This window comes from Periophthalmus magnuspinnatus, chromosome 24 (genome assembly GCF_009829125.3).
Source record: "Periophthalmus magnuspinnatus isolate fPerMag1 chromosome 24, fPerMag1.2.pri, whole genome shotgun sequence".
NCBI classification, from domain to species: Eukaryota; Metazoa; Chordata; class Actinopteri; order Gobiiformes; family Gobiidae; genus Periophthalmus; species Periophthalmus magnuspinnatus.
In genome coordinates, this window is record NC_047149.1 from 22237160 (window position 1) to 22250983 (window position 13824).

Genomic DNA, 13824 nt, shown 5'->3' on the forward strand with positions numbered 1-13824 from the left:
CCACCTTGTGATGTCGTGTAGTGGTAGTTTTCAAGTTAACAGCTACATTTTACCTTTTGTTTAGTAAAGATTGTATAATTTCAGACCTGGAATTGTGCAGGGTTCCTGTGTTAAACATGTGTGAATAAAAGGAAACACAACTCCAGGTCTGTTTTGATGAGGAAACAACATTATAACATAAATCACAAAACATAATATGGGCCCTTTAATGAAATTCAATGAGGACATAAATCAATACTAAATGCAAAAATTCAGTAATACTCATTTTGTTCACAAGGGCAGTTTAAGACAGTTAAGTCAGTACAACATGAATAAAACAAATCTGCATGAGGGAACTGTAGCATCTTTAGTCTGTTATAATGTTGGCACAAAAAATCTGCATTTGTGAAGTATTTTACTTTATTACTGTGCCATTTGGATGTTTTTTAGTGTTTCATTCACCAATACTTGTTTTGTTTTTTGTTCTCTAGGTTCAACAGTTGAGTGGTCACTTCAACATCTTTGCTTTCTCGCTCAAAAAGCCGAGCAGTGACTGACAGGAGGAGGAGCGAATCGGCTTGAAAGGAGCAGAGGTCTAAGCCCCTCCCTCCTGGGTTTACCGACACTTCACTCTCATCACCGCGGAAACCGCATCCCCTCCCTCCATCCATGAGGAAACTACGAATGGACTGGACCATGGCCCTTATCCACTGTCCCCCCACACACACACACACACACACACACACATATATTACATCACACACACACACATTTTATTAACCACATGGACCTGGCGATGGGTGGGACTAGGGGCTCCGGCTTCCGTCTCTGGTGATTGGCAGCTCGGTTCAGCCAAAGAGGTGCATTCTGTTTCCTAAGGAAATGTGCTTCAGTCGAAAGGACAGGAGCCCGGACAAGCCATGAAACGCTACACACTTAACACATGCACACACACACACACGCTATACACACACACACTAACAAAGAGCTGTGGGAACGCTCTGGCAGCTGAGAACGCGTGCTTTGTGGACTTTCTATTGCAGCTCACTGTTAAATGGAATAACATTGTTTTAAAATAACATCAGTGCAAGTTTGGGTGACCAACTCGAAGTGTAAAACATGGAGGGCCAGACTCGGGAAGTTTAAGCTCATCATGGGAATTTTTAATGGACTTTTCTGATGGAAATACTATAGCCAACCCAACCCAAAACAGGTACAACAGGTAAAATCCTCTTGCTAATGTAGTCCTGACCAAGCCTACTGCAAGATACGTGCCTTTGGGCACGGCCACTGCTTCACAAGTCGGGCCAAAATATGGGTCAAATGCAGGACAAATTAAACTAAACAACCCAGAATGCTGATACATCCAAAAAGTCATGATCACGTATATAAATCTCACTTTTTATAATTCATGTGGCATCATTGAAGTGGGCGGGACAGGGACAACCAAAAGAGGGGCCAGCGGTCACTATAGACTTTGAGGAAAAAAATTAAATCAGCTTAAGTTTACATACTCTAATGCTAAAATAAAACTACCACAGACGTACTGCCTTGAGTTGTATTCCACAGAACATGTTTAAGAACTGAAATGTTTCTAAGTCTGTCTGGATCATGACTTTAGATGTGCAGGTTTAGTTTCATAATAATCTACCTCAATTTACGTGAACTAGCCCTAGAAAACCCAGAAGTAACTTGCTAAATCTGTTTCAAACTTGTACCACAGTGCCCTGAGATCATCTTTACACTGTACTGTAGTCCAAAATGGCTGCCGCTGCCTTTTTGTAAATATGTATCAGAGTATGAACATTAGATTAGCGTTGGGTCACACTTTATAATTACACTTTAATTAGCGTTAATGAAGCTAAACTATGTATGTTCATTGAATTAAGTCTTTGTTCATGCTTTATTAAGGCTAATTAAGATGTAGTTAAAGGTCTTATATTGCGCAAAATTGACTTTTTATGAGCTTTTAGCCAGGTGAAATGTTACCTCATCAAAAACAATGAAGCAAATGTTTGAGTAATGCTTTGTTATTAATCTGTACAGCTACAAAGCTCAAAATGCTTTGTTCCACCTTGTGATGTCACTACTAGAGGTAGTTTTTGACCTTTTTACCTTTTGTTCACTAGAAATGGGCAATTCCAGAACTGAAATGATCCAAATGATTCTATTGAAGGTGTGTGGAGTTTAAAAACACAGTGGAGCACTTCCTGTATCGCCACATGACATCACAAGGTGGAACAGAGTGTTTTCAGGTTGAGAGAAGAACCCAGTCTTAATATGCAGGGTTTGTGTGTTTAACATGTGCGAATGAAACAAAAAAACACAACTCCAGGTGTGTTTATGATGAGGAAACATAACAGATCAGAAACGGTGTAATATGGGCCTTTAAACTGTCGTTCTTATAAAGTGATCCCACACATCGTCACTGCCCTCAGCGTTCCCACAGTTCTGTCCACACAAACACGAGCTCTCATCTAAAATCTGCCTTCCTGCAGAGACCCCGTGCACTCACATAGTGTTATGAATGTATTATAGCCTTGGGGAAATGCCATTTCAGTTTAATTTAATACTATTAACAGGAATGCCTCAACTAAGTCTTTTTTATAATAGGATTGAAATCAAAGTGAATATGTTATTAGCTCTGTGTGTTTAATGTATTTGGTAATGGGTTTGGGGCATTTAATTTGAAATTTAAAAGGTGCACTGTGGAACTTTTCAACTGGAGGATCTGCCACCTGCTTCTTTCCGTGGAGATGTTATTACTTTGCCTAGAATTTTCCGTACTATGGCATTAAAATTGCAAGAAAAGACCAAGTTAAACATCACCAAACCAAGTTGAGAGTTGAACTAAAACACATTAAAAGCTAAATTTAAGATATTGATTTAAATCCGTGCTGAGGAACATTCCAGGGAAAGCGATAACATCTCCACACGGACGAGCAGGCGGCGTGCTCGACTCAGGAGAAGTTACACAGCGCGTCTTTAAAAATAATCAAAACCCAATGGGGCGACCATAAACTTTGTGACCCTGCGTTTTACACGGTCTGAGCTCTGGCCTGCGGCTCTCCCTCTTGAGGTGTTGTGTCTTCGCGCTGATTCGTTCATTTTTTTTATTATTTCTTCTTTCTCTCGTGTCGTTTTGCGTCGCGGGGGGGACTCACGTGGCACGGCGCTTGAATGAAGAGTGGGTCCAAAAACCTGCCGAAGGAGTGGACTCATTCTGAAGGAACAAGACGCCAATGTGAAAACCACGAAAGTCTCATCATCCCGCGGCACGAAGCTGAACATTTTAACATGCGTCTCTATATAAATTGTTACTGTCTCTTATTTCTTTGTGCGTTTGAGAAGTGAGCACTGTCTTGTCTGAAAATCTTGTAATAGTCGGACAAAAGCGTAAAACGAGTTCTTAATATAGATACAGATTTTTGCGTTCGTTTGGATCGGAAAAAGGCAGCGGTTGTAGGAGACAAAAACGAAGTTCGTGTGCTTTTTTCTGACTAAAAAGAACACAAAAATTACAGTTTAACTTCGTAACTCCGCCTTGAAATGCCATTTTTAGTCAAATTGTGTATTTTTTTTAATCCTACTAGATCGCAACCCTACCAGAAATGCATATCTTCAACTGGTTTCTTTTTTTAATTCCTTCTCAGTTCAGTTGAATCTTGGAACTAATAAGCGTTTTGTGAATGGCATCAGTAAATTTGAATGTCGAGTTTTGGTAATAACTTCATTTAAAAACAAAATTGTACATAAACTGTGGATAAACATCATACACGACGATATAAAGCTGCTGCAACACGGCAAAAAATTAACTCATATTTTAAGACGTCATGGAATTAGAATATTAATCTTGTTTGCAGTCGTTTTGACAAATTTAAGTTTTGTTTTTCACTGTTTTTTGTTTTGCCTTTTCATGCTAACTAGCTCAATCGCACTTCCTGTACCTCATTGCTACATATATTACATTTCTTGCGCACAAAAATGTCATTAAACACTTACGTAATGAATTAAACCTAAACTTGTCAATACTTTGCAAATTAAGATTAGCAGACTGATTACAAGTCAATTAGCCTTTGTTTTTTTTGCAGCGTCCCGACTCATCTCCTAGTTTTGGGATTGTACTTCAAAGCACATGGAAAAAATGTCATTCGTGAAGCCCCTTATATGTGAGTCTTTGGCGATTGTAATGATTTTTTTGTCTTTTTTCTGCACTGTCCAGGTCTGAACGTTTAGTGTGTTAATGTATGGGAGTATAACATGTACGTGTGTAAATACATGTATTATTTGTGTATTTTATTTTGAAATCTTTACTGTAAAATGCTCTTAATGCCTGGTGGACTGTTTGGAGCAGAAAAGCCACACAGAGTAACTGATTTCTAAGTATTTGACGTTGCTAAATTACGTACAAGTGATTTTCCATGTGGTAGGATTTACTTTAGTTTGAAATTTGGCCTTGTTACATAATTTGTAGATTTTGTGTTTGGATATTTCTTGAAATCCTGACATTTAATTAGAAAACTACATAATGGTGATTGTTAATGTCCCGTTCATTTTTCCCATAGACTTTACGAAGAAAAAAAAAAGTATTATCCCTGAGCAAGCTTTTGAACTTTTAATATAATCAACTTCATGGTAATTTATGACCACAAGACTTATACTTTTATTTAAAATCTGTTTATGAAACTTTATGAAACCGCAAAGTTATTAAAACATTTATAAGAATCTTGCATTTTAAATGGCCTTTTGGACTTAAAACAACCCCGTTTATGGATATTACTTAGCACGTAGCTGGTTAGCACGTAGCTGGTTAGCAGAATTCAAAGGCATCGCGGAGGCCAACTAGCAACATGCTAAGTAATATCCATAAACGCGGTTGTTTTAAGTCCAAAAAGGCCGTTTAAAATGCAAGATTCTTATAAATGTTTTACCAACTTTGCCGTTTATAAAGTTAGTTGGCCCCCGTGATGTCTTTGAACTCGTAATATTTGATTTTTTTTTTTTAAGTCTATGGGAAAAATAAACGGAAAATATATTTCTAAAATCTGATCAGGCGTCACTGTTGAGATCCATTGACGAACGTGACTCGCCAGGAACAAAATTTGTGGATTTTATTACGTTTCTTGGCTATTTCTGATCAAAATACAAGAACACTGCTGGATTACACTTGTGATATCACATTGTATAACCTAAAAATCACAAATACTTAGTAATTAATGCTGCTGAACTTCAAATCATGTTTTTCTACGTTCAAGGTTCACTATGTAACTTTTCTCCTGGAGGGTTTCTATCATATTATTGTTTCTACTGAGGTGTTTGGTCTGATTGTTCCACAGTACGGTGTTTTAACTTATCTCCATGGAGACAAGAAAGCGACACCAGGTTAAGTTACAGGTCAGATCTGCAGAGTGGCAAGCCCGCTCTTACTAAAACTGTTCTTTGAGGTTTTCTTTTTGAATAATAACTGTGGAATATTACAGAAGAAAGAGTGATATCTCCATAAAGACAAGGACAATGCAGACTTCCATCAGAAAAAGTTACATAATAGAGCTTTAAAACTGGAATTTTTACTGCCTGGTTGCGTTTGTGTGGTTTTTCTGGAGCAGTCGAGGAAGGGGACCAAAACGCCCTCTGTGGTGGTCGATAGAAACACTACAAAATGAACAAGGGATATGAGAGACAAAGTGCCAACAAAACAAGGAGGAATCAGATCAAATGGTTTTACAGCTGGCTTACGTTCTTGATTTACATGCTTTTTTTAGGAACTTTTCTAGTTTTCTGGTATTTTATAACGCAGGTTCCAGCTACTCTTACCACTGTTAGGGAATATTTGAGTCGTCACAGCCCCTAGATTGGCTCATTGTATTGAAGGTGTTGAGTTTTTGTTGTAAAAAGTGTCTCTGACTTGTGCTCAGGGCTTCTGTGGCTTCTTGTGATTCATGTATTTAACCAGTGGGACAAAGGACTGTACAGAAACGGATTAAACAAACTTTTCCTAAACTACTTTGTTGTGTCGTTTTTAAATATTAACGGTGCATTATGTAACTTCGAGCGCCTTCTACCAGCTTTTCTCCATTGTGATTATATTGCTTTGCCTGGAATGTTTCACAATACGGCTTTAAATGTTCAGCTCTATAGAGAAACGGTACATGACAGGCAAGGTCTATGGAGAGGTGACCCTGCTCAGTTTAAGAATGTATGTATTTAAAGTTAAAGGTATTTTTGAGCAATAAAAACACCCATAATTGAATAAATGCATGCTGATTAATGCCATACACTGGGACATTCCACACAAAACATTAACATCCCACTAGAAAAGTTAGTTTTTTTATCATAATTATGAAATGGTAATAATTACAAACTTGCAAGACTGACCAAATGTTGTGCTAGTAAATAGTAATAAAATGCTTTTCTGTCAGAATAATTAAACATTACGACCGTTGCCGAACATTTTAACAGTTTGAAACAAATACGACATATTTTCAATGAGACAAAAATCCTGAAATGTGTTAATTCCAGTGCCTTTTTATGTGTAGCCAAAAACAGAGTAGAACATTGCATAAATATGAAACAGAATAAACCAGTGTTTCTCAAACTGCAGTACACGAGCTCCTTCAGGTGGGACTTGGACAGCTCTTCAGTTTGTGGGTTTGTCTTATTTAAAGTCCATTTTAATCACTGTTTTGTTGTTCTGTGGATAATGTCTTGTTTTGAACCACAGTGGGAGTGCTGTAGTCCACATTTAGACCTGATTTAGTCTTAGATTAGACCTGGAATAGTTCTGGTATGTTCTTAATTTAGAGCTGATGGTACTTGGAAAGCCAAATAATTTCTTTGGCGGAACTTCATGTGAAAAGTTTGAGAGTCACTGAAATAGAAAGGTATATAAAAATAACAAATTTTGCACATGTGTTCCTAGAACTTTATATTGCATTTTCTGTATTTATATGTAATTATTTAGTATTTTAATTTTTTATTTTGCATTTATTGTATTTCATTATTTATGTATTTATTTTTATTATTTATTTATATATTTTTTGCCGTAATTATAATCATTATTTTATTTATTTTATATTTATTTTTACTGTATTTTTAATCTTATTTGTATTTATTTGGCTGTTTTCACGTTATCATTTTTCTTATAACAGTTATATAAGTCTATAAAAGTCACATGTCCATGTTTCATTCACTAAATTGGACCCCAGTAATCAGGGCCGGCCCTAGACTCTGGGGGGCCCTAGCCTCTGGGGGGCCCTAAGCTGAGTTTACCCTTGGGCCCCTCTCCACTTCAGTGCCACATATTCATATTTAACAACATTAAGACATCATCACAACCATTTAGAAAAAGACTGAACATTCTCACAACAGCAATAACCACAAGTATAACAGTATAAAAACACACGATACCAAGAGTCGATACCAAGAGCCGATACAACTGACTCATCTCTCAGCTGAGTCTCTGAGCATAAAGTTGCACATTGTTCTGCACATTAAGCACATCTGTGACACATGTGACTGTCACAGGAAATATACAAATATTTAGCACTCTAAATGTTTTTATAGTTCACAGAGGACATCAGAGCAGTGCTTGTGTTTATGATAGTAGCATGCTAATGTCGCTAAGTGGCTCTGGTGATTATTTGCTTGTGCATGGACTTATGGACTTATTATAACTGACAAACACATTTATCGACTGAACAGAGCGAGTTCAGAGCTTTACAAAGACACAGCAGCATCAACATATCAGACAAAGTGTGACTGGTAAAAGTAACACAACAGTCACTGTTATGCTAACAGTGGCTGGTTAGCAGTTAATGCGTTAGCAGTTAGCGTGTTAGCAGTTAGCTCGGAGTGCAGTCTGCAAAGAGGAAGTGGTAAATATTTAAGCCATGTGCTAATCTAAATAAATTACCACAAAAGAACAAGCCACAACCAAAAACAGCCCGTGTAATAAGCACTCACCTGCTGTCCTCTGTCCCTCTGAGGTGTGTCCCGTCTGTCCTCTGTCCCTCTGAGGTGTGTCCTGTGTGTCCTCTGTCGCTCTGAGGTGTGTCCTCTGTCCCTCTGAGATGTGTCCTGTCCTTTAGACTAGTATAAACACCAGAGAGATATTTAGTTTTCAGAAAATCTTTCCAATCATTATTTTTAAAATATAAAAGTACGGGCTCTTGGGGGCCCTCTGGTGGCCTCGGGGGCCTAAGCAGCTGCTTAGTCTGTTTATAGGCTGGACCGGCCTTGCCAGTAATAGTGAGGTTGTCATTATGCATCTATTAACTTTATTCACGAGTCTGGAGACTGTAATGTGCATTAGTGAACAGCAGGTGGCAGCAGGAGCCTTATTCCATGTGAACGTGTGAACCATGTTTGTAGTTACAGTGGGTTTGTTATAGTCCCTCTAAAGAAACTGCAATACCAGTGTTGAACAGCAGGGGGAGACTGTGAGCACCTTCACTGTGACATATTTCAGTGTCATTTCAAGAATACAGCATATAATAGTAAAAATAAAAATTTAAAAAAAGCTATACATAAAAAATAAATAAATAAAATAAAATAATAATAACAACATGGATATTTCTGTATTCAAAAAAGTAAATAAATAACCTAGTCCAGTCATTCCCAACTCTTTTTTAAAAACCCAGGCATTCAGAAAAACAGGTCCTAACACTGTGTATTTTATTGAAGAGCAGCATGTTACCTGCTTGTGTAACATATTTTAGTCATTCTACAGCATTATTCATCAGAAAATAAATATAATTTTCCCCATAAGACAATATTCTCAAGTGGGAGAGGGATGTTAAGATCATCAAAGTGTGCAAAATACTGTGTGTGTGCAGTTTCATTGACAGGAAAAGGTTGGGAACCACTGGCTACAAAAACAAAAATGATTAATTTATTTTATTTTATTTTTTGTGTATTTTTTAATCCATTTTTTAATTACTTTTTTATGATCTTTTGAATGGGAAGGTGCTTAATGAAGCCTGTCAAAACACTGGCAGCTGAAAGTGACTCTGTTTTATCATGACAGCATCTTTTTCATTAAGAAACGTGACTCTGGAGCAATGATTCATCGCACAGAGCTGCAGCAGGTCAGTGATAGACACATTAAATATGCAGCACATCACAGAGCTGTGGATCAAAACAGACTGATGTGTTTCTCAGGTTTGATCTCACAACACTGACTTCACCTTTCATCTTTTTTTAACTATGTAACTGTCAGAACTCATAACTATATACATTTTTCTGGTGGATATGGAGATAATATTGTTTTACTATGGCATTAAACTTGTTTAGGCCAACATGTTGTATATATCGTCATCATTTCTAATAAAGGGACAGATAGCGATACACTATGGGAGACTTACTGTCCACTTATATAATACACTTATACATCCAAACTGATGCACTAACATGAACCTTATCATTATTTGTTCGATATCGGGTTCATAAACATTCCACAAATTTTAATCTGATCTGTTAATTCGGGATGCATCGATCCTGTTTCTTCGTATGGAAAAGATTATGTAAATGTGTTTTGTATTTAAAGAGCAGAGCAGCTTTATAAACTATTAGAAGATGTTTTGGGCCAACATTGACTCGTAAATTGTCTTATATTACACCAATTTACAGACCAAGATGGAATATCAATTGAACGGATATCGCTGAACCGATATTCGATCCATGAAATTTTCAATATCAGCGCAGATGTTTCGTACTAGTAGCATATTGATTCATTCCTACTGTTAATCTTAGTCCTTTTAACTGACAATCATCATGTCTATGGGTTTTTTTGGTGTAATTTTGTATGTTTTTTTAATTTACCCTGTATGATCGTGCATTGTGTTCTGCGTCCTGATTGGCTGTTGGACTGTAGACCATTGTGTTCTGCGTCCTGATTGGCTGTTGGACTGTAGACCATTGTCCATCAGTCTCCTCCGTGCCGTGTCTCCTGTACAGTACAGAATGTGTTCAGACAAATTTACATAAACGTTGGATCTCAGTGTGACTCTGAAGTGCTGTACGTTTGCAATTTGTTTTCTCCCCGACAAAACCCACAATGTCGATGAAACGTTCTGCACCGACAAAGGCGCCTACGAAGGTTTGAACTTTGAGAGAGTTTAAACGAGAGAGAAATGTGAGAAAATGTTAACGCCTGTGTGAGAAAAGTGTATAAAGTGTGTGGTGAGGGGTTTTACAGCAAAAAACATAGAGAATAATTGTAAAAAATAAAGCTGGCTACTTAGATTTCACCTATTGCGGGTTATTTTTAGAACGTAACCCACACGATAAACGAGGGACCACTGTATTTCTGCAGATAGAGAGGTCAAACTTTGTGTCCGTTTTTGTTTCATGTGAATAGGCCCAGTAATCACAGAAATATTAAAGGTTCAATATTACACAAAATACATTCTTGTGAGCTTTTAGATATGTTATAATGTTGTTACCTAATCAAAAACAGACCTGTTCTGTTTCTTTCACACCTGCATTATTAGCGTGTCCACATCTCCAAAGCTAAAAATGCTCCGCTCCACCTTGTGATGTCATGAAGTGATAGTTTTCAAGCAAACCGCTACGTTTTTACCTTTAGTTCAATAGAAATAGCCAATTCCAGAGCTGAAATGATCCAAATGAGTCTAGAAGTGAAGGTGTGTGGAGTTTAAAAACACAGCGGAGCACTTCCTGTATTACCACATGATGACATCACAAGGTGGAACAGAGTGTTTTTCGGTTTGAGAGAAGAACTCAGCCTAAATATGCAGGGTTTGTGTGTATTTGTGATGAGGAAACAACATTATAACAGGTCATAAAATAGCATAATATGAGCTTTTTCAACAACTTTTTAAAACTATAAGTATTCTACGAAGTTGTGCACATATTTGTACTCGTTGAGCTTCGTTTGTAGAGTTCAACGTTAACGCCACTACCCTCCGCTTTAAGTGCATTACCTGGTGTTGATCCGGACTGACGGTTAATCAGAGGTGGCATCAATTAAACAGCACGGCTCAGGTATCTCCGGGCATTTAGCACAACCCTCACCCCCCACTCTCACATCGAACACAACCACACGCTTGTAAAGGGGCACACGGCAGCCTCCCGCACAGCGCCCCTTAGAGGTGACGCTGAATAATGCATGAGCGTCATTAGAAACACGAACCGTCTCCGCGCACAAACACACACACATGGGATTATAACCAGAGACACCCAAGACTATGACCGTGCTAACACCACCCACATCATTTCATAACCTCCATCGCTCGTCCTTTCCGTAGCGCTATCGGAAATTACTCACGATTACCCATAGTGCAACAGGCGCTGGCTTTAGTGAAGACAAAGAGCGTGCGGCGTTAACACAAGGATTAAATGTGTACAAAGTGATAGCTCATGCATCTGTAATGTGTATAGGAAAAGTGACCAGATGCCGATTAGAAAGCTCTGGTTTTCGGCTCTGGACTGGAATTTCAATGAGGATTTTACTGGGAATTAGTCTGTTATTCACATGTTTTGGATAATTGGAATCACAAGAATAAACATCAGAGTAAGTTAAGGTTTTTAGGAGATACAGAGTGGCCCAAAAGTCACTGGCTCTTTTGTTTCTACATATTTTTATTTTATTTTTTCAGAGCATTTAGAACGACCCTTCCGACATTAATCTGAGCAAATACAGAACCGAGAAACGAACCCTCATTGTACCATCGACATTTTAATACCAGAGATGCCCCGAGCGTAAATGCCATTAAAGGAATAATAAGTCGTTTTCAAAGACAGGGGGCAGTGTGTGATCTCCACAGACCTGACTAGTCCCGATTTCTGCCTGTGGGGCGATCTTAAAGAAAAGGTGTTTGTGAATAAACCTCAGACGACTTAATAAACGACTTAAAACGCAATATCAGGGATCAAATAAGAGACATATGCCATAAATTAGGTCATTTTAACTTTCTCTAGTTTAAGTAGTGATAAGTTCAAGTGTAAGTGAACAATTATAACCGTATATATCGCTAAAAAATCTCAGGAGTTTCAGTTTACCTTCTGCTAAAATTTGGTGAGTATAACTTAAGAATTATAGGAGCTATTGAAGATTTAAAAGTGTCAGTGACTTTTGTAGTATATAACACTTTTAAAGACACTCAAAATTGTTATACAGTTACAAATGTTAGTTATTCATTCACAGCACAGTCCTATCATGGCCACAGCTGCCCTGGGACGGACTTGTAGAAGCAAAGCTGCCGATATGCGCCATCAAACTCTTCCAAACCACCAATCACTCACACTACATTCATATTTAGAAGAACTCTCTTTTATAGACGCACTCACTCCTGAAGATGTGTACCATTGTGGCATCTGGCATAAAGTTTTCGCACATAGAAAGTTAGTTTTTCAACGTTTCCGCTCATAAAAAAAGGACAAATACTAAGCTTATCAATAATTAACCCACTATAGATCCATACATGCCCAGGCCTGGCTCCACTGACCACACACAGTGACAGGCTCAGTATCCACGACGAGTGACTGCATCTGGACTAACCGCGCGTGACGGAATGAAACTTAATGCAACTTAACCTACATCCAACACGACACAGAGGAGCAGGAGAGGGGCAAGGTCAAGGCAGGGATGTGGACGGAACGGCAGGGTCATAGTGAGGAAGCTCAGGGGTAAAAAGGGCAGAGAAACTGGTTAACGTCGGTTTCTGGAATAAAAATGGAGACCCAGTGGCATCGTTTGTTGGTAATCTCCTATTAGGGTAAGGTACTCGGTTCAGTGAGGCCTTTATGTGCGAAGGTTTTTGTCTGGACTTAAGTTTTGAATGATTTTTGGCGTGTTCTTCTGTTTCTTCCATCAACCTGAAACATACAAAGCCATAGTCCAGCTACTAAGTACTCCTGAAACTAAGATCCAGGTTCAACAACATCACTGCTATTTCTACTTTTCCCAGTTTCGTTGACAGATTTTTTTCACTTTAAGCTGCAAAACGTAACTTTTCTGGTGAAATGTACACCACGTACTTGTCTACATTGCGATTACTTCATAGGTTTTGCTCGGAAAGTCCAGCATTAAACTTGGAGACACCATGGAGACGGGCAGAAAGCACAATCCCGCATCAGAAAAGAAAATACACTGTGACTCGCTCCCACAGAAACCAGTCATTAATTAACTAGAGAATGAAGTTAATAATAATCTCGCCTAGTTCATCGTGAGCCAAATGGTTTACTAATGTGGTAATAGTCTCTGTACACAGCTGCACACTAGCTAGCTCACTTATGTGCTGTGTCTCAAATCTAACACTTATTTTAACCCTGGAGAACCTACGGAGTCAAATTTGGCCGCAAAAATGAACAAACAAAAAAATATGTCAAATTTAACTTCAAAAGCCCAGCGTGCCACTTCTGACCCCTGTATAGAGACACCTAGTGGATGAATATTGAACTAAAATGAGCCAGAGACGTAGTGACAAGATGGATGACCACAACCACATAAACAACACATTACATTACATTTTATACTCTTTTTGGATATAAAACGTACTTCTTTAAGGGTCAATTCTGGCCCTGATTAGGAAATAAAGCGTTAAAATTGAAAAAGTGGATATTTCAGTGTCCAGTGAACTTATAGCAATAATAATTTAAAGCATTGTTCATAAAAGGGTTAAAATCTAAATTAATAAAAATAAAGATGACCCAATTATTTTTTATATGTAGGATACTTCAGTTTCTGGCGTTGTTTTCATGTTTATTATGACTCAAAATTAGTATTAACGTCAGCAATGAAGCGCAAATATCTCTCCTCCGCTGAAGTGCTCATTTTATTTGTGTAGTTTTTACCATGTTGTCCGTGACATCCACCTGCAGCTC

At 38.1% G+C, this 13824-nt stretch overlaps 1 protein-coding gene across 2 annotated transcripts in view; it reads left to right on the forward strand.

Annotated features, from left to right (window-relative positions):
• LOC117392425 (ethanolaminephosphotransferase 1-like) overlaps positions 1-5976 on the forward strand; it is a 44254-nt gene extending 38278 nt beyond the window's left edge. Inside the window, exon 10 of one of the 2 annotated variants that reach the window (XM_033990493.2) lies at positions 471-5976. In XM_033990493.2, coding sequence (XP_033846384.1) covers positions 471-578 — 108 coding nt within the window. In that variant the 3' untranslated portion in view covers positions 579-5976. The remainder of the gene's footprint in view (positions 1-470) is intronic. The other variant, XM_055232365.1, reaches the window with a different exon arrangement.
• Positions 5977-13824: the final 7848 nt, after the last annotated feature.